At 46.5% G+C, this 20955-nt stretch overlaps 1 protein-coding gene across 1 annotated transcript in view; it reads left to right on the forward strand.

Moving 5' to 3' along the window:
• The window catches only part of CDH23 (cadherin related 23), a 1475307-nt gene that overhangs the window by 1310337 nt on the left and 144015 nt on the right, over nt 1–20955 (forward strand). Inside the window, exons 42-43 of the mRNA XM_030204991.1 lie at nt 6705–6807; nt 12025–12150. Coding sequence (XP_030060851.1) covers nt 6705–6807; nt 12025–12150 — 229 coding nt within the window. The remainder of the gene's footprint in view (nt 1–6704; nt 6808–12024; nt 12151–20955) is intronic.

Consider the following 20955-nt stretch of genomic DNA (forward strand, 5'->3'; position numbering starts at 1 on the left):
GGATGGCAGGGCACAGGAAAATCGCTGCACATGGAGGGAAAGTCAGAATCGCGGGATGTGAGGGGAGGGAAGAATCGCTGGACATGGAGGGGAGGGCAGGGGAGAGAGGAGAAATCGCTTTTACGAGAGCCTTAAAAACATAATCACCATTACAAGATAGCCTTGCTAGCACCCGTTTTATTTTTTTGAGAAATGGGCCTTTTTTACTAGTATGCTAATAAATCAACCTAAGCATTTATTGTACTTCTGTATTATGTGCTAGACTTCTACAAATCTAAATTTTGTAACCACCTTTTTAGCAATATGTAAGCCACATTGAATCTGCCATACGGAGGGAAAATGTGGGATACAAATGCAATGAATAAATAAAATTAGGCAGTTAGATACAAGTCAGTCACTTTGGGAGACTGGTAAAAAAATTGGATACATTAGTACAAAGTATAATATTTTTAAGCAGATGGGGGATAGGGGTTCTCCTGTTATTACTCTATAAAATAGACACCCAGGTCTCTAATGACACATCTACACATTGCAAAGCACACACTGGGAGGAGAGTCAAAAATGTTATCAACACAGTAATATATAAATCTAGGTTCTCTTGAATTAAGTGTAAGCATCAAAAAGCAAGGAAGGAAAAAGCCTCAAGAAGCTCCTAGCCGTTAGCTGGTCGAACAGGACTTCGTCATCATCAGCATAAAAAGACCTCCCTGCACAAAATCAGTTTTATTTCTTATAAATATTTCAAAAAATGTTTCAAAAAATAGTACTTAGTTGCATAATATCTTTCTCCCAAACAGACATTGAACCGTTGACTGACAATGGCTAGCGTTTCAATATAGCTGTGTCAGGGTCAATCAGTCATGAATATGCAAAAAGATGTTTAAACAGATGTAATAGCAGAAAAGTCTCTATAAAATATCCTCGAAAAATGCTTACTTCATTCCAGCTCTGTTTCAAATTGACGAAACATGGAAAGCTGCCACAGTCCAAACCACAGAAACTCCTGTATGATAATAATTTTTTATTGATTTTTACAACTTAAACAGACATAAACTGTTAAGTGAAATACAGCCTATAAGTATAATGCTATTACAGGAATTCCTTTTCTCATAACATAACATAACATATGGCTTCCTTAGACCCCTATTTGTGAAGAGTGGGGTAGGAATTAGTGAAGATTACATTATATTTATTTCAAACATATAAAGAAAATATGTCGCCGTAGTTCTCGTATTTACTCCCAAATCTCTATTGTTGTTTTGAGTTCAAGAAAGATTTAAGCTGATCAGGTATAAAAAAAACACATATTTTGTCTGATTTAACCTTACAACACATTTACATGGTTATGCAAGAAGGAAAGATCCTCCTAGTTCTATTATTTTTGGCCTCATAGAAAGAAACAATTTTCTCTTTTGTTGTGTGACCTTAGTCACATCTGGGTAGATCCAGATTTTTTGTCCTCCAAATATATGGTTTGTGGATTTGAAATAGAGTTTCATTACTGAGTTCAAATCTTGCTGAAAAACAAATGAAACAATCAGCGTTGCTCTTTCAGTGACTTCATCCTGTGACTGTTCCAAAATGGCTGTAACATTAAGTATATCCGTAGATTTCTCTCCTTCTGCTTTTTTTATTGTATTAGGTAAAAAATATATTTTATTAAGTGGGGGAATTGCTTCTTGAGGAAACTTTAGATTTTCTCTCAAAAATCTGGTAAATACTTCTATTGGAGAAACCCCCAAAGGTTTAGGAAAATTAAGCAGGCGAAGATTCAATCTCCTATTGAAATTCTCCATTTGTTCAATTTTTCTTCTTATTTCTATATTGTCTTTTATTACTGCCATTTTGAACTCTGTTGTTTGAATCATCTCTTTTTGTAAAGTCTCTATCTTTTCCGGAGATGGGAGGGCAGTAGAATGAGAGGACATGATATGAGAGTGAAGGGGGGCAGACTCATGAAATATGTCAGGAAGTATTTTTTCACGGAGAGAGTGGTAGATACTTGGAATGCCCTCCCGCGGGAGGTGGTGGAGATGAAAACGGTAACGGAATTCAAGCATGCATGGGATAAACTTAAAGGAATCCTGTGCAGAAGGAATGGATCCTCAGGAGCTTAGCCGAGATTGGGAGGCGGGGCTGGTGTTTGGGTGGTGGGGCTATTTCTGGGCAAGACTTCTACGGTCTGTGTCCTGAAAATGGGGCTAGTTCTGGGCAAGACTTCTACGGTCTGTGTCCTGAAAATGGCAGATACAAATCAAGGTAAGGTATACACAAGAAGTAGCACATATGAGTTTATCTTGTTAGGCAGACTAGATGGCCCGTGCAGGTCTTTTTCTGCCGTCATCTACTATGTTACTATGTAAAGTCTCTATCTTTAAGGAAAAATCTTGTTTCACAACATCTATGGAGTCTTTCAATTCTTGCACAGTAGAATTTAAAAGTTTTACCTCTGCTGAGGATTGTCGCAAGGTTGTTTCCATATCCAGTAACTTCAGCCAAATCTGACCCAGGCTTACCTCCGATTCTTTCCCCGCAATAGTTGTTGTTAGCGCAGGTTCAGTAACCCCACTGGGTCCTCCAGCTTCTACCTTTCCTGTTTCTGATGGATTCCCCTCTCGACTCACTGTGGTTGCGGGACATGGAGGGGTCATAGAGTTCGGCGGTGGAGATAGAGATGTTTCTGCTTCCAGCGGGGTGGCTGCTTCACCGGCTCCACCCGCTATGGAATCCGTCCTGCCAACTTGACGAGAAAGAGCGGGGAAGAAGCGCTCCAAACCAGGTCCACTGAGCAGAGGATTTCAACAATGACATCTAGATCATTATCTTGGGTGGAAACGCCTAATATGAAACCTTTCATATATGGCTATAGTTTGGGTTGGATATAACAAAAGAGAGGGAACAAAGTACAAACTAAAGTCCAAACAAAAAAAAAAAAACAGCACCACGGGCCTTTAAAAATGGAACACAGTTCTTTAATGAATGAGCCTTGACAAAAAGACCCGACACGGGCCGTGTTTCGGTGACTAGCACCTGCGTCAGGGGTCACAGTGATGACGTGGAAAACTTGGGGAATAACTCGAATATATTCCTCTACAATATATTATTCCTTACCCCACGTCTCATGTAGCTTTTACTACATGAGACGTGGGGTAAGGAATAATATATTGTAGAGGAATATATTCGAGTTATTCCCCAAGTTTTCCACGTCATCACTGTGACCCCTGACGCAGGTGCTAGTCACCGAAACACGGCCCGTGTCGGGTCTTTTTGTCAAGGCTCATTCATTAAAGAACTGTGTTCCATTTTTAAAGGCCCGTGGTGCTGTTTTTTTTTGTTTGGACTATAGTTTGGGTTGCTCATCACTTTGCACTTGTTCACATTCAATTTCATCTGCCATTTCGATACCCAGTCTCCCAGTCTCATAAGGTCCTCTTGCAATTTTTCACAATCCTCTCGTGATTTAATGGCTTTGAATAACTTTATGCCATCATCAAATTTAATTACCTCACTAGTTATTCCCATCTCCAGATTATTTATAAATATGTTAGAAAGCAGTGACCCCAGCATAGACCCCTGGGAAACCCCACTATTTACCCTTCTCCAATCAGAATATTGACCATTCAACCCTACTGCGTATTTTCTATCTATTAAGCAGTTCTTAATCCACAATAGGACAATACCTCCTACCCCATGACTTTCTAATTTCCTCAGGAGTTGTTCATGAGGTACTTTATGAAATGTCTTTTGAAACTCCAGATAGTATCAACCGACTCATCATTATCCTCATGTTTATTCACCCCTTCAAAGAAATGCAGTAGATTGGTGAGGCAAGATTTCCCTTGACTAAATCCATGTCGGCTTTCTCTCGTTAATCTATGTTTATGTATATGATCTGTAATTTTGTTCTTTATAATAATCTACAAAAAACACGATCCACTACACCAATACAAATAAAGAATACCTAAGACATATACTGGTGTGGCAATGGAAAATCACAGGAAATACCAAAAATACTGTAAAAAAAACTCCACTTTTGGAGGTTTTTGGAGGTTTTTCTGACCTATGATTATAAGCCTAACTGTCTACAATGGCTAAGACTTGCCTTATTGTGAATAACGGTTTTGTATGAGGTCTTTTCCTCCATATTTTTATAGACTGTGCTACTTAGAGGTTTTTTTTACAGTATTTTTGGTATTTCCTGTTATTTTACATCTTTATAATAATCTGCCATTTTGCCCACCACTGACATCAGTCTCACCAGCCCATAATATCCTGGGTCATCCCTGGAATCCTTTTTAAAAATTTGCTATATGTTGGTCATCCTCCTATCTTCAGATACCACACATGAGTTTAAAGATAAGTTACAAGGGCCCAACGCACTGCCAAAAATAGTAAAAACAACGTACGACCAGCTAAATTTCCAGAAAGAACTAAAAACACACCTGCTCAGAAAGGCATATCCCACCGACCCAACATAAAAGCCTGAGTACCTGCATCAGAAAAAAACCAAAGATCAGAATGGACACACCCCAACTTCCCTCTTCCTCCCTAAATTCCCCATTATACCTACCTTACATGAACCTTATTCTACCACAATAGCACCTTGTTCATGCTGGAACTGGCGAACACCAGTACGGTACTATGTAAGCCACATTGAGCCTGCAAATAGGTGGGAAGATGTGGGATACAAATGTAACAAATAAAAATAAAATAAAATGCTGAGCTCCTTAGTTAGCTTCCTAAGGGGGTCTTTTACTAAACCATGGTAGAGTTTTTAGCTCGTGGTAGAAATCAGCTGGCAATAAATGCTGATATACTCATTATATTCCTATGGGCATCTCGGTATTTACCGCCAGCTGATTTCTACCATGAGCTAAAAATGCTACCGCAGCTTAGTAAAAGACCCCCTTAGGGAGCTAACTAAGGAGCTCAGCATTTTATTTTATTTTTATTTGTGCCCTATTTTCAGACAAACTTAGGAGCCTAGGGGGTCCTTTTACTAAGCTGTGGGAAACAGGGCCGCAAGAGACAAGGCCGAGCCTGGGGCAAGGCCACCCCGCTTCCGCCCCTCCCACCGCTGCCACCCCCTGTCGCTCCCCCTGCCGCTACCGCTCCCCCCCACCGCTGCAGTCCGCGGTCTCACCTGCCTGCCTCCATGGCTTCGGGCCCCCTGCATTCAGGGTGGCAGTCGCAGATCGCCTCTCTTCTGGCCTTCCCTCCCTGTGTCCCGCCCTCGTCTGATGTAACTTCCGGTTTCCGCGAGGGCGGGACACATGGAGGGAAGGCCCGAAGGGAGGTGATCTGTGATTGCCACTTCGAATGTAGGTGGCCCGGAGTTGTGGAGGCAGGCAGGTGAGACTGGGAACTGCAGCGCCGGCGGCCTGACCCTGGCGCCGGGCTCCCCTTGGAGGCCCGGGGAATTTTGTCCCCCATGCCCCCCTCTCAGCGGCCCTGGCAGGTAAAAGGGCCCTGCATTAGCAGTAGCGGTAGGGGCTGTTTTTTCTGTGTGCTAGGGCTCTTATTACTGCAGTGGGTAACTCCCCCCCCCCCCAAAATGGCCATGTGGTAAGATAACTCTTACCGCATGACCATGCAGCATACATCACTTACCGCCACCCACTGAGGTGGTGGTAAGAGCTCCTGTGTAACCCAGCGGTAACCGTGCAGCACACGGCGATGCCCAATTACCGCCAGGTTACCACTGTGCTAATCATTTCCGGGGTTTTTATTTTTCCCCAGAAATGACACTTGCTCGACCCAGAACTACCACCAGCAGCCACGTTGGGCTGGTGGTAGTCCTGGAATAGCGTGCAGTAAGCCTGCTTTGGGCTTACCACTGCTTCTTAAAAGGGCCCCTAAGTTTACAGGTGAAAATTCATCTTAATTTAGGAGTTTAAAAGTTATGCTCATTTAAGTCTGCCATTCAGTTTCCTAGCTTTGTGAGGCTAATTGATGAGCCTTGTGGTGAAAATCAGTGCTAAGCCCCTAACTTCTATTCCCACCTTAAATCAATCCCTGTTGCCACCCACTTTTATGCTCCTAAATTTAAGAATTTAGTGAAATTTTGAGTAAATATTTATGGACTCAGCCCTAGTACATTTTCAAAGAGGTCAATTTATGAGCGTAACTCTCAATTTATGAATATAAATCCTTTGACAATCAGGTCCCAAATTACTAATTATAGATCTGCCAGTACTCTGAATAGTATACCATCCAGGCCAGGTAATTTTAGTCAGTTTGTCAATTTTCCCTTTAGCCTCTAGAGCAGGAAGCTAAGGCTCTGATGGACCCTAGAGTGAGATAATCCACCTACTGTAAAAAGAAAGTCAAGCTCCTCCCTGAACTCAAGAGTTTTATTCTTCTCTCCAAAGCTAATACTTTAATTCTATTGGGCTACTTTACAGAATAGATCACCCCCTATTCGGATTTGTTTAGAACCTGTCTGGAACAGGGGTCCAGAACATTCTTCCTGCAACTCATAGGAAAGCACATTTTGGCAGTAGGCTGTACCTTCCCCAACACCAGAGATACATAGACATTGCAACGGAATCACAATAATGCTATTGTACTATAGCACTTCTGGTTACTTTTAATAATTTTCCTTTGGGTGATGTAGTTGCATATTTGACCGCTCTGTATGAATCAGTCTGTGAAAGAAGGAATTAGCTTATTTCTTTCCCATTTTTTGTTTTCTTTTCATTCAGGACTTTGATCTTCTAATTATTTCTATAGCAGATGAAAATGATAACCGTCCTCTTTTTACTCAGAACAATTATCAAGCAGAGGTTATGGAGAATTCACCTGCAGGTAAGCCTTCCATTAATATAGAATAGATGTAAAAGGATTATCCTAGCGGATAGAGAAGCAAACTGACACCGTTCAACTCTTGCTTCTTCCATTGCTGCTTCTTATGATACAACTTAGATCAGTGCTTCCCAAACTGTGTGTTGCGTCTCCAAATGGGGTTGTGAAACCACATTTGAGGTTGTGACATGGGCAGGCCCTCAGAGAAGTCATCGGCATATGCCTCTGTGGGGTTCCACGCATTCTGTGGTTGGGATAATGGGAAAACAACCACAATAACTGGACTGAGGTCAGATTTGGAAGAGGTGAGTAGTTATACGTCTCCCATTGTTTTAATTTGATAAATAATCTATCCATGCATTTAGAGCTGGATCTTGTGAGCTAGACTGTAGGACTCGGCCTTGGCTGCACTGCTTTGCAATTCATTTCCACATAATTCTGCAGATGTTACTCTCAGGACTCATATGCCAGGGGAAGAGGATGAAGAAGAGTGTCAGAGAAAGGACTGTCAGCCTAGTTAGCAGTTACATAAAGGTTTTCTAGGGGGAAGGGATTCAGGCATAAAGGGCCAGATTCTATAAATGGTACCCAAATTTGGGTGCCAAAAATAATGAGCACTGAGCACTGTTCTATAAATGGCACTAAGTTGAGTGTGTTTACAGATCTGTGTCCAACTATGGGCACGAGGATTTACACCAACTGAAACCTGGTGCAAATCCCCATTCCTAAATTAGGCGCGGATCCCCCAAATTCTATAATACTGCAAGTATCTTTAGTGAACACCCCTGACCCACCCATGCGCCTTCCATTGTCATACCCCCTTTTCAGTTGCATGCTAAGGGGCCCTTTTACAAAGGCGCGGAAGGGTTAGCATGCGGGTAGCGAGCACCAAAATGCACTACCGCCAGGGTAGCATGTGCGCCCTTACCGCTATCAATAGCTGGCGGTAAGGCCTTAATTTTTGTGCACGCCCATTTCCCAGTCCATTAAAACATTACCTTTTTCCTAACCATGGTAAAAAGTGGCCCAGCATGCCACTACCGCAGGCCACTACCACCACTACTGCAGGCCACTTTTTACCGCAGCTTTGTAAAAGGACCCCTAAGAGATTTCCAAGTGTATCTATACAGAATAGCGCTTAGCAAGATGCACACATAAATCCAAACTGTTGCCAATTTACACCAATAATTGATTGTTAGCGCCCAATTATTGCCGCTAGTTGACTCATTACCAATTAAACTGCACACATAAATAAAGCGCGCACCCAAATTTGCACACACAATTATAAGCATGATATGTAGAATCTGGGGGAAAGTCTACTTTCCTATCTGACAAAAAGATAATGCAGTCTCTATTTCCTCTCAAGTACTAGTATCCAACTCCAATGCTCAAGGACCACACACTAGTTGATTTTCAGACTATGCCTAATGTGCATGAGATAAATATGCATACATGATGCCTCAGTTGAACCACAAAATTATCTTATCCTTTTCCGTTAGAGAGAGCTTGAAAACCAGACAAGATTTCAGAAAAGGACTGGAGCTGGACACCCTAGCCTTAGGGTATAATGACAATCATTATCTCTAATATTCTTTATTCTTTATGCACATTTTCTATACCGCTTTGATTGACGTACAGAACTAAGCAGCATATAGACTAACCCCCTTGTTTACTAAGCCACGCTAGCGGCTGCCGCTCGGCAGTGCCGATAAAGCCCATTCAAAGTGAATGGACTGTGTCGACATTAGCGCACCGCCAGCCGCTAGCACGGCTTCGTAAACAGGGGGATAAGATTACAAGTAACACAGAAGTTTTAAGGAAAGGAACTACAATATCAGATAAGATACTAGGTAAAAGTAGACCTAACAGACATACTAGACTAACCTGAGAAAAAACAAAAAAGGTCAAGAAAGGGAAGGTGGCACTTGAACCTGAGACTTTTTAACTTTTTAAGGGGGAAAGGGAAATGGGACTTGATATACTGCCTTTCTGAGGTTTTTGCAACTACATTCAAAGCGGTTTACATATATTCAGGTACTTATTTTGTACCATGGGCAGTGGAGGGTTAAGTGACTTGCCCAGAGTCACAAGGAGCTGCAGTGGGAATTGAATTCAGTTCCCCAGGATCAAAGTCTACTGCACTAACCACTAGGCTACTCCTCCACTCTGGATTGGCACACACGTAAATAACTGTGCTTGCTATCAAGGCCTTTGATAGGATAGGTATACTCTAGGTTATTGGATGTTACACTTAAGTTATAGAGCGGCCCTTTTACTAAAAGGTTGGCGTGCAGCAATAGGCTTGCTGCGTGCCAATCCAGAACTACCACCGGGCTACTGCAAGAGCCCAATGGTAGTTCCCACCCCCAGCAAGCACCATTTCCTGGTTACCGCCGGGTTAACGCAGGAGCCCTTACCAGTGCCTCAATGGGTGGCAGTAAGTGCTCCCCCCCAGAAATGGCCACGTGGTAAGTGGTTCACTTATCACACGACCATTTCTTGTCAAGAAAAAAAGACAGCCTTTTACCTGCTGCTGTAAAAGGGGGCCTCAGCACATATCAAAAACACACGCTGAAGCTAGCACAGGCCCTCATTTACCGCAGCTTACTAAACGGACCCCAGAGCGTTGTATTAATAGGTATATTTGGGGAATATACCTATTTCCAATGATATTGGTTAAACATTCAAACATTTCTACTGTCCCCAGTTATTGGTGGAAATAAAGTTCATGCTGCAATCATATATTGTTCATTCACTGTGAAAGCGTAGATTCTGTTGTGTGGATCAGTGAAAGTAAACCTACTGAAATCCATTTTGAATTGTACTTTCTAGACAGCAGAATGTGAAACTCTACAAGGGTATGAAGACTTTTACAACTCACTGTACTGTCTAAAATCCCTTTATAGAGTGAATAAATGTATCATACAGGGAATAGTGGTTGATATTAATAAAGAATAAATTGCACTGAGCTACATTCCTTTGCCTTGGTCTGCTGGTGGTAATATTTTTATTCCAAGGGCAATTCTTATCCTGTTAATCATGAACATGTCCAATCTGTAATCCTTTTATTAAAGCCTTGATGAAATGGACTGCCCAGGATAAAAGGGGAAACAGTTCGCCCTTGAGAGGAAAACTTGACCTTCCAGGCCTGATAAGCTCACTTCTACATATACTAAGTTTTCCATAAATGTGAATGGAAAACAAGTCCATTTCTTGCTTTGCAAGTAATTTTGGGAGTGTTCAGTATTTTGGCTTTTTTCACAGACATTCACTGTGACTTAAGGGGAAAACATTTTTGCATGAACAGTCAAAATAAGGAAATTTTTTCCCATCAATCCAATGATCTAATGACAGCACAGCAGCTGTATGGCTATACAGTAAATTTTCAAGAAGCTGCCTAACAGCAAATGTACATGCATGCCCCAGTCCACGCTAAACAAGTTAATTTTCAAACATAAGGCACTCGTGTACATTGTGTTTGGATATAGGATTAATCATGAAGCTGAAACTCAGCATATACACTTACATATTGTAAAATGATAGCTTGAAGCTTGCAGCAGGCCAGTCATATATGTACATTTTTTTGAAAATGAATTGCATGCTCATATTTTAAACATGTCTCTGAACTTCACTTCTTCCCTTCAATGGAATACTTCTTTTCTCTATGACCAAAGGTATACTTCTTGTAAAGTACATGTGTACTTTCAAGCAGCTAAAATTAAACTTAACCCAGACATGGCAGACTTAGTTCCATTTAATTCTATCTGTACCCTTGTATAAGGTGCATAAGTCTTTAAAAATCTTTGGGGGCCCTTTTACTAAGCCGCGTGTCTACGCGTGCCAAAATGGAGTTACTGCCCGGCTACACGTTGTTCTTGTGGTAATTTCATTTTTAGCATGCATCCAATATGCGCGTCCAAATACTTTTTTGAACTCGCGTATTGGATGCACTCCAAGTGGCATTTGATGCGGGTAGGTCATTACCGCCCGGTTACTGCGTGAGACTTTACCACTAGGTCAATGGCTGGCGGTAAGGTCTCAGACCCAAAATGGATGCGCGGAAGTTTTCATTTTGCCGCACGTCCATTTTCGGCAAAAATTTTAAAAAGGCATTCTTTGGAGGTGTGCTGAAAAATGATTCTGCACACACCCAGAATATGTGCCTACACTACCCCAGGCCATTTTTCAGCACACCTTAGTAAAATGACCCCTTGATTTTTATGGATTTGCTTTTTTTGTTTTTTAAATTAACCCTCTACTTGACTCATGATGAGGTCTCTGCATTCATAGGATAAATGCATCGTAATGGTAAGAGTATGTGGTCAAGCTTTTATTAGACATTCATCCTCTAGAGGTCTCATCATAAGCAAGAAAGGCCGGTATGTTAGAGATGCAGATATATATCGAACCAAATACAGGTATCCTAAGCTCTTTTGCTCCTTGCCTTTTACAATCTTCTACTAGTGAGGGTAAAAAAAAAGTTGATTTTTGCAAATAATTTACAAGGAAGAAACAGTTTAATTTTTTAAACCAGGGTTTTTGTTGTAAATACTCTCACACACCTCTAGTGGTAATATTCCAGGTAAGCCAAAATTTTCATAATCTAGGTCAGCGATTCCCAAACATTTTACTATGGCAGAACCCCTAAAATATTTTTTCATACATTCGGGAACCCTCAATTTATGTAAACATATATATTTTCATATAAACAGATTCTACAATCTAATTTCTTGAGGAACCCCTGCAAAGAGGAACCCAGTTTGGGAATAACTGATCTAGGTAGATATATAAAGGTACAATTGAAAAGACTAAAGATGTCCTTAAAATCAATAGCATGTATCTGTACAAACACACATGCATACAAAGACACACAAACTCACACATGAATGCCGAAAACAAATGGTAAAGAACTGCCTCTGACCACCGTGGGTAGCTCTGTGCATACCACCCTGTACCCCGAGACTGACCACTGTCTCTGTCTTTTTTTTTTTAGCAGGACTCCAAAAAGGGCTTCTTGATTCAGTCTGCCAGGGCTGCAACAGCCTCAGCCATCACTGTCACATATGTCATGGGGCCTCATCTTGTTTGCCTCATCCATTATTATTGTCAGTCACCTCACTGTATGAAAGGGAAAGGGAATGTGGAATGAGGGAGGGAGGGTGTCTGATGGCATATGTATCCATTCATATCGCTCAAATATTTTTATGTTCTTTGGTTCAGGAACTACAATCACGGTATTGAGCACATCCATTCTAGCTATAGATGCTGACCGAGGACTGAATGCAGTCGTGGCATATCGTCTCCTGGGCAATCAATCAGACCTGCTTATCATCAATAGCAGCACAGGTAAGAGGGTGGTGAATTGTCATTATTCTGTATGAGAAACTCTATTTGTTTTATGGGGTTTCATAAAACAATGACATCAGAGCAAGGGCTTTAGTCTTCCATGATGCTGCAGTTGGAGTAAATGTTGCGCAAAAAGCAGCCCTCATCACACAATTCCCCCTTCCTACACTGAACCATCAAAAAAGGTGAAATGACCTGCTGCTCACCTGCTTCTGCCAGTCCACATTGGCATCACTGGGGATTGGTATAGAAATGAGGTGTGTGTGAGAAGAATAAGCGCCACTACAGTGTAGAGGAAAGCGACAGCCCTGAGTATCAGTGGGTGGATGGGAACAGGGCCGGTCTTAGGCATGGGCAACAGGGGCAGTCGCACAGGGCCTCGTCCTCCCAGGGGCCCTATGGCGGCTTTGGCATCTCCCTCCCGCTCCCTGTTATTGCCGTCGCCTGTTTAGAGAGCTGCATGGGAGTGGGGGGAATGCATGGTGATCTGACTGCTTTGCCTCTCCTCCCACGAGCCGCAGGGTGCCCTCTTGGCACATACCTAAAGCCACCCTGGTGGTCTAGTGCAGTCTTCGGGCCAGGAAAGATCCCCAGTCTTTCCTGCCCGCTGCCACTGACTCTCTTGCTGCCGCATTGCTGTTTAAAAATGGCTGCTGAGACTTCCAGCAGCTAGGTGGAGGCGGGGCTAGGTGGGGCGGGGGACCCCACCAAATTGGTCTGCACAGGGCCCCACAGTTGCTAAGACCAGTCCTGGGTGGGAAAAGGGTGAGAGGAGTAAGAATTGGCAAGAGGACAGTGGGGAGCAGGAGAGTGATTAGCCGGGGGGGGGGGGGGGGGGAGGAGGAATGAAAATTGACAGGGAGACAGTATGGAGGATTATGATGTGAATATGTGAGGAGGTCACTTTGGGGATAAGAGGGGGAAGATGATGGGGAAAGAAGATGACAGAAGTCAATTGGGGAGGAGAATTAGAGTGGATTGGCATGCTGAAAGTTGACTTTATTGGGCTCTCTGCGCAGTCAGAACCACAGCTGGAATCTAGTGTCATAGGGATTTATTTCCAAATTGCAGAAGATTGTTTTCCCGTTTTATATCCGCTCTTAATTCAGTGTGCTACAGTCATTGCAGGAACGATCTGTCGCTGGGAGCCACAAGACTCCTTTCAGAGCCCAGCATTATGTTTACCCACTAACACTCACACTCTATAAAATTGGGTGCCAACTCATGCACAAATTATAGAATAGTGCCAATTGTGTGCATAACTTAATTGTTAAATTAGATACCAATTGACTTTAAGTACCAGTAATAAATGGTGTTAATTGGCGCTCATAGTTAAACGCGTAACTGTGCTTAGGGGCTATTCTATAAACGTAATGCCTAAATGCTGTAGTGCACAACTACAAAGGAGGCTGCCCATGCAGTTGTGTGTGTGAGTTACAGAATTCTATTATTTACATGTGCAACTGTTAACTATAGGCGCCAGCATTTACACCTGCCGTTGACATGGCATAAGTGCTCACTCCTAAACTTAGGCACACGTTTATTGACTTATGCCTTATTGTATAATGGTAATTCTCCGAGGACAAGCAGGCTGCTTGTTCTCACTGATGGGTGACGTCCACGGCAGCCCCTCCAATCGGAATCTTCACTAGCAAAGTCCTTTGCTAGCCCTCGTGCGCCAATGCGCACTGCGCATGCGCGGCCGTCTTCCCGCCCGAAACCGGCTTGTGCCGGCCAGTCTTCTTTTCTCCGTGCTCGGTACGGTTGTGTTTGCCGTTCGTGCCCCGAAAAGTCGACCTCGCGTGTCGTTTCGACTCGTTTCCGTGAGAAACTGTGAAAAATTGTTTCGGAAAGACCTCTTTTGGCCTTTCCCTTCCTCTAGTTCGAGTTTTTTTTTTTTTCGCCCCGATAAGTTTTCTTTCGTCGTCGGGGTAGGCCTTACTTAGGCCCCGGTCGAAATTTCCTTCCCGCTATTTTTTCTGGTGCCAAATTTCGCCATTTCGACTTTTGATTTCGCCGGCGTGATTTTTCCGCCCATGACATCGAAGACTTCCAGCGGCTTCAAGAAGTGCACCCAGTGTGCCCGGGTAATCTCGCTCACTGACAGGCACGCTTCGTGTCTTCGGTGTCTGGGGGCCAAGCACCGCCCTCAGGCCTGTAGTCTGTGTTCCCTTTTACAGAAGCGGACTCAGGTAGCGAGGTTAGCCCAGTGGAACTTTTTGTTCTCGGGCTCTTCGTCGGCATCGACACCGGGGGTATCGAGTGCATCGACGTCTTCAGCGTCCAGACCTTCATCCTCGGCCGCCAGTGCATCGAGTGCATCGAGGCATCGACCCTCTGCATCGGCGCCGAGACATCGGACGACTGTATCGACGTCGGTGGTACCGGGACCCCGTCTGCTGATGTCGTCGGACGGTGGTGCTTCGTCTGGAGTGCAGGTGAGGGCTGTCCATTCCCCTGCTGGTGGCGGTGAGCCTTCGGGTGGGTCTCCCCCTACCCTGAGGGCTCCTGCGGTACAGCCCCCCCCGAGATCGACCCTCTTCGGTCTCGGCCCCGAGGAAGAGACGGCTGGATTCTACGTCCTCCTCGTCGGTGCCGGGAAGCGCCGGTGACGTGCTTCGCAAAAAATCTAAGAAGCATCGACACCGATCCCCTTCCCGTGTCGGCACCGAGAGCTCTGGGTCGCCGAGGGAGTCGGCACCCAGCAGGCATCGGCACCGAGAGGACCGCTCACCCTCTGTTCAAGAGGTGTCGATGCGCTCCACTCTGGACAGTCCGGAACAGCCTCCACGCCCGGAACAGGTTCTGACGTCGACGCCTGCATCGACTTCCATGCCTTTTTCTGCAGCCGCTCTGAACGAGAGCCTCCGGGCCGTTCTCTCAGAGATCCTGGGAGAGCTGTTGCACCCTACCCCTCCGGTACCGGCGGTGCTTGCGCCACCGGTACCGTCGAGCGTGGCACCGGCTGGTCCATCGCCCGGGGTGAGGTCACCGGCGTCGGTGCCGCTTGCGGTACCGACTGCCGTCGCCTCCCAGGAAGGCTCCCCGACTACGTCGGCGGAGGGAGCTTCGCCGATGCAGGCGAGGGAGTCTACCTCTCGATGCCCCCATCGTGGACGTGGCTCCACAGAGTTGAGCCGGGCGCGGTTGCAGGCACAGGTTCGTGAGCTTGTGTCTGACACCGAGGGTGAGGCCTCGTGGGAGGAAGAGGAAGACATCAGATATTTCTCTGACGAGGAGTCTGAGGGTCTTCCCTCTGATCCCACTCCCTCTCCTGAAAGGCAGCTTTCTCCTCCTGAGAGTCTGTCTTTCGCTTCCTTTGTCCGGGAGATGTCTACGGCCATCCCCTTCCTGGTGGTTGTGGAGGACGAGCCCAGGGCTGAAATGTTTGAGCTCTTGGACTATCCTTCTCCACCTAAGGAAGCGTCCACAGTACCCATGCATCATGTCCTGAAAAAGACATTGCTGGCGAACTGGACCAAACCTCTAACTAATCCCCACATTCCCAAGAAGATTGAGTCCCAGTACCGGATCCATGGGGACCCAGAGCTGATGCGCACTCAGTTGCCTCACGACTCTGGAGTTGTGGATTTGGCCCTAAAGAAGGCTAAGAGTTCTAGGGAGCATGCTTCGGCGCCCCCGGGCAAAGACTCTAGAACCTTAGACTCCTTTGGGAGGAAGGCCTACCATTCTTCTATGCTTGTGGCCAAAATTCAGTCCTACCAGCTCTACACGAGCATACATATGCGGAACAATGTGCGGCAGTTGGCGGGCTTGGTGGATGCGCTCCCCCCTGAGCAAGCCAAGCCTCTTCAGGAGGTGGTCAGGCAGCTGAAGGCGTGCAGAAAATTCCTGGCCAGAGGGGTGTATGACACCTTTGATGTTGCGTCCAGGGCCGCTGCTCAAGGTGTGGTGATGCGCAGGTTCTCATGGCTGCGTGCCTCCGACCTGGAGAACAGACTCCAGCAGCGGATTGCGGACTCGCCTTGCCGTGCGGATAACATTTTTGGAGAGAAGGTCGAACAGGTGGTAGAGCAGCTCCACCAGCGGGATACCGCATTCGACAAGTTCTCCCGCCGGCAGCCTTCAGCATCTACCTCTACAGGTAGAAGATTTTTCGGGGGAAGGAAGACTGTTCCCTACTCTTCTGGCAAGCGTAGGTACAATCCTCCTTCTTGACAGCCTGCGGCCCAGGCTAAGCCCCAGCGCGCTCGCTCTCGTCAGCAGCGTGCGACTCAGCAAGGCCCCTCGGCTCCCCAGCAAAAGCAAGGGACGAGCTTTTGACTGGCTCCAGCAGAGCATAGCCGACATCCAAGTGTCAGTGCCGGGCGACCTGCCAGTCGGAGGGAGGTTGAAAGCTTTTCACCAAAGGTGGCCTCTCATAACCTCCATCAGTGGGTTCTTCAAATAGTCCGGCAAGGATACACCCTCAATTTGGCCTCCAAACCTCCAAATTGTCCACCAGGAGCTCAGTCTTACAGCTTCCAGCACAAGCAGGTACTTGCAGAGGAACTCTCCGCCCTTCTCAGCGCCAATGCGGTCGAGCCCGTGCCATCCGGGCAGGAAGGGCTGGGATTCTATTCCAGGTACTTCCTTGTGGAAAAGAAAACAGGGGGGATGCGTCCCATCCTAGACCTAAGGGCCCTGAACAAATATCTCGTAAAAGAAAAGTTCAGGATGCTTTCCCTGGGCACCCTCCTTCCCATGATTCAGGAAAACGATTGGCTATGCTCTCTGGACTTGAAGGACGCCTATACGCACATCCCGATACTGCCAGCTCACAGACAGTATCTGCGATTTCAGCTGGGCACACGTCACTTCCAGTACTGTGTGCTACCCTTTGGGCTCGCCTCTGCGCCCAGGGTGTTCACAAAGTGCTTGGCTGTAGTAGCAGCGGCACTTCGCAGACTGGGGGTACACGTGTTCCCATATCTCGACGATTGGCTGGTGAAGAACACATCCGAGGCAGGAGCCCTGCCGTCCATGCAGATGACTATTCGCCTCCTGGAGCTACTGGGGTTTGTGATAAATTATCCAAAGTCCCATCTTCTCCCAGTCCAGACACTCGAATTCATAGGAGCTCTGCTGGATTCTCGGACAGCTCGCGCCTATCTCCCAGAGGCGAGGGCCAACAACTTGTTGTCCCTCGTCTCACGGGTGCGAGCGTCACAGCAGATCACAGCTCGGCAGATGTTGAGATTGCTGGGCCACATGGCCTCCACAGTTCATGTGACTCCCATGGCCCGCCTTCACATGAGATCTGCTCAATGGACCCTAGCTTCCCAGTGGTTTCAGGCTGCTGGGGATCTAGAAGACGTGATCCACCTGTCCACGAGTTTTCTCAAATCCCTGTATTGGTGGATGATTTGGTCCAATTTGACTCTGGGACGTCCTTTCCAAATTCCTCAGCCACAAAAAGTGCTGACAACGGATGCGTCTCTCCTGGGATGGGGAGCTCATGTCGATGGGCTTCACACCCAAGGGAGCTGGTCCCTCCAGGAACGCGATCTGCAGATCAATCTTCTGGAGTTGCGAGCGATCTGGAACGCTCTGAAGGCTTTCAGAGATCGGCTGTCCCACCAAATTATCCAAATTCAGACAGACAACCAGGTTGCTATGTATTACATCAACAAGCAGGGGGGCACCGGATCTCGCCCCCTGTGTCAGGAAGCCGTCAGCATGTGGCTCTGGGCTCGCCGTCACAGCATGGTGCTCCAAGCCACATATCTGGCAGGCGTAAACAACAGTCTGGCCGACAGGTTGAGCAGGATTATGCAACCTCACGAGTGGTCGCTCAATTCTCGTGTAGTGCGACAGATCTTCCAGGTGTGGGGCACCCCCTTGGTGGATCTCTTCGCATCTCAAGCCAACCACAAAGTCCCTCAGTTCTGTTCCAGGCTTCAGGCCCACGGCAGACTGGCATCGGATGCCTTCCTCCTGGATTGGGGGGAGGGTCTGCTGTATGCTTATCCTCCCATACCTCTGGTGGGGAAGACTTTGTTGAAACTCAAGCAAGACTGAGGCACCATGATTCTGATTGCTCCTTTTTGGCCGCGTCAGATCTGGTTCCCCCTTCTTCTGGAGTTGTCCTCCGAAGAACCGTGGAGATTGGAGTGTTTTCCGACCCTCATCACACAGAACGAAGAGGCGCTTCTGCATCCCAACCTCCGGTCCCTGGCTCTCACGGCCTGGATGTTGAGAGCGTAGACTTTGCCTCTTTGGGTCTGTCAGAGGGTGTCTCCCGCATCTTGCTTGCTTCCAGGAAAGATTCCACTAAGAGGAGTTACTTCTTTCTATGGAGGAGGTTTGCCGTCTGGTGTGACAGCAAGGTCCTAGATCCTAGCTCTTGTCCTACACAGACCCTGCTTGAATACCTTCTGCACTTGTCTGAGTCTGGTCTCAAGACCAACTCTGTAAGGGTTCACCTTAGTGCAATCAGTGCATACCATTACCGTGTGGAAGGTAAGCCGATCTCAGGACAGCCTTTAGTTGTTCGCTTCATGAGAGGTTTGCTTTTGTCAAAGCCCCCTGTCAAGCCTCCTACAGTGTCATGGGATCTCAATGTCGTTCTCACCCAGCTGATGAAACCTCCTTTTGAGCCACTGAATTCCTGCCATCTGAAGTACTTGACCTGGAAGGTCATTTTCTTGGTGGCAGTTACTTCAGCTCGTAGAGTCAGTGAGCTTCAGGCCCTGGTAGCCCAGGCCCCTTACACCAAATTTCATCATAACAGAGTAGTCCTCCGCACTCACCCTAAGTTCTTGCCGAAGGTTGTGTCGGAGTTCCATCTGAACCAGTCAATTGTCTTGCCAACATTCTTTCCCCGTCCTCATTCCTGCCCTGCTGAACGTCAGCTGCACACATTGGACTGCAAAAGAGCATTGGCCTTCTATTTGGAGCGGACACAGCCCAACAGACAGTCCGCCCAATTGTTTGTTTCTTTTGATCCCAACAGGAGGGGAGTGGCTGTAGGAAAACGCACCATATCCAATTGGCTAGCAGATTACATTTCTTTCACTTACGCCCAGGCTGGGCTGGCTCTTGAGGGTCATGTCACGGCTCATAATGTTAGAGCCATGGCAGCGTCGGTAGCCCACTTGAAGTCAGCCACTATTGAAGAGATTTGCAAAGCTGCGATGTGGTCATCTGTCCACACATTCACATCCCATTACTGCCTGCAGCAGGATACCCGACGCGACAGTCGGTTCGGGCAGTCAGTTCTTCAGAACCTGTTTGGGCTTTAGGATCCAACTCCACCCCCCAAGGGCCCTGTTTGTTCTGTTCCAGGCTGCACTCTCAGTTAGTTGGTAAATTTTTTAGGTCAATCTCAGTTATGTCCTCGCCGTTGCGAGGCCCAATTGACCATGGTTGTTGTTTTGAGTGAGCCTGGGGGCTAGGGATACCCCATCAGTGAGAACAAGCAGCCTGCTTGTCCTCGGAGAAAGCGAATGCTACATACCTGTAGAAGGTATTCTCCGAGGACAGCAGGCTGATTGTTCTCACAAAACCCGCCCGCCTCCCCTTTGGAGTTGTGTCTTCCCTGGTCTTTGTCTTGCTACATATGAGACTGGCCGGCACAAGCCGGTTTCGGGCGGGAAGACGGCCGCGCATGCGCGGTGTGCATCGGCGCGCGAGGGCTAGCAAAGGACTTTGCTAGTGAAGATTCCGATTGGAGGGGCTGCCGTGGACGTCACCCATCAGTGAGAACAATCAGCCTGCTGTCCTCGGAGAATACCTTCTACAGGTATGTAGCATTCGCTTTTTGCGCAATTGCCATTACAGAATTGGCGCTTAGGGCCCATATTCTTGGTGCCAAATTTTTGGTGCCTGTGTTCCTTTGTAGAATAGGTGACTAATTGTAGGTGCCCAGTTATAAAATTGTCCTCTAGGTGTTGTCCTTGCACTAGGCACATAGCCAGACCTCGGATTTTTTTGGGGGGGGAGAGTCTGAAGCCCAAAGTGGGGAGGGGGCACAAAATTTTGTCCTGCCCCCCATATATTTGATCTGGTGGGGGTCTCCAAACCCTGTCAGCAGAAGCACTCTTCCACCTGAAGCCTGGCAATTAGCGGTGCTTTTCCTGGGCTGCTGATGCGCCAGCCACTGCCTGCATATGCTCTGTTTTTGTGAAACTGAGCATGTACAAGAGAGGCCTACCCCCCATGCATGCGTGAAAACCAGCATGTGGAGGGGGGAGGCGGTCTTCCTTCTCATATGCTCAGTTTCACAAAAAACAAACATGTGCGAGGGGGGGGGGGGGGGGAATGGCTGGCTGCCAGGCCTCCCTAGCTTTGCACAGAGTACGGTTTCTGCTGGTGAGGCTGGGGACCTCTGCCAGCCAAAGTGGCAGACAGCACCTCAGTTTTGGGGAGGCTCAAACCCAAACTGTTGGGCCCAGGTTCCCAAGCCCCCCTGTGGCTACGCCACTGCATTGTACAAGAACTGTGATTTACTCCTCCTTCTCAGTCCAGTCCTCTGGACACACCCAGTCAATCAGGTTTTCAGGATATCCACAATGATTATGCATGAAGTAGATCTGTATGTACTTCCTCCATTGAACAGCAAAAATATTTAATCATAACACAGTGACTAGATCAAGACACTTATAAAGTTTAGTTACTAGTATGAAGGAATTGTATTTATACCTATTCTTAAGTGAACTTCTGAAACTGTTTCCATCCTTCTGTAGCTAATGCCTTAACCTAATCTATGAAAACCACAGCTTGCAACCATCAAATAGGAAGTCTGAAATTGATTCCAGTCTAACCTCCTAGACTAAATATTATTTATTTTGACCTCTATTTATC

Source organism: Microcaecilia unicolor, chromosome 5, assembly GCF_901765095.1.
Source record: "Microcaecilia unicolor chromosome 5, aMicUni1.1, whole genome shotgun sequence".
In the NCBI taxonomy this organism is placed as follows: Eukaryota; Metazoa; Chordata; class Amphibia; order Gymnophiona; family Siphonopidae; genus Microcaecilia; species Microcaecilia unicolor.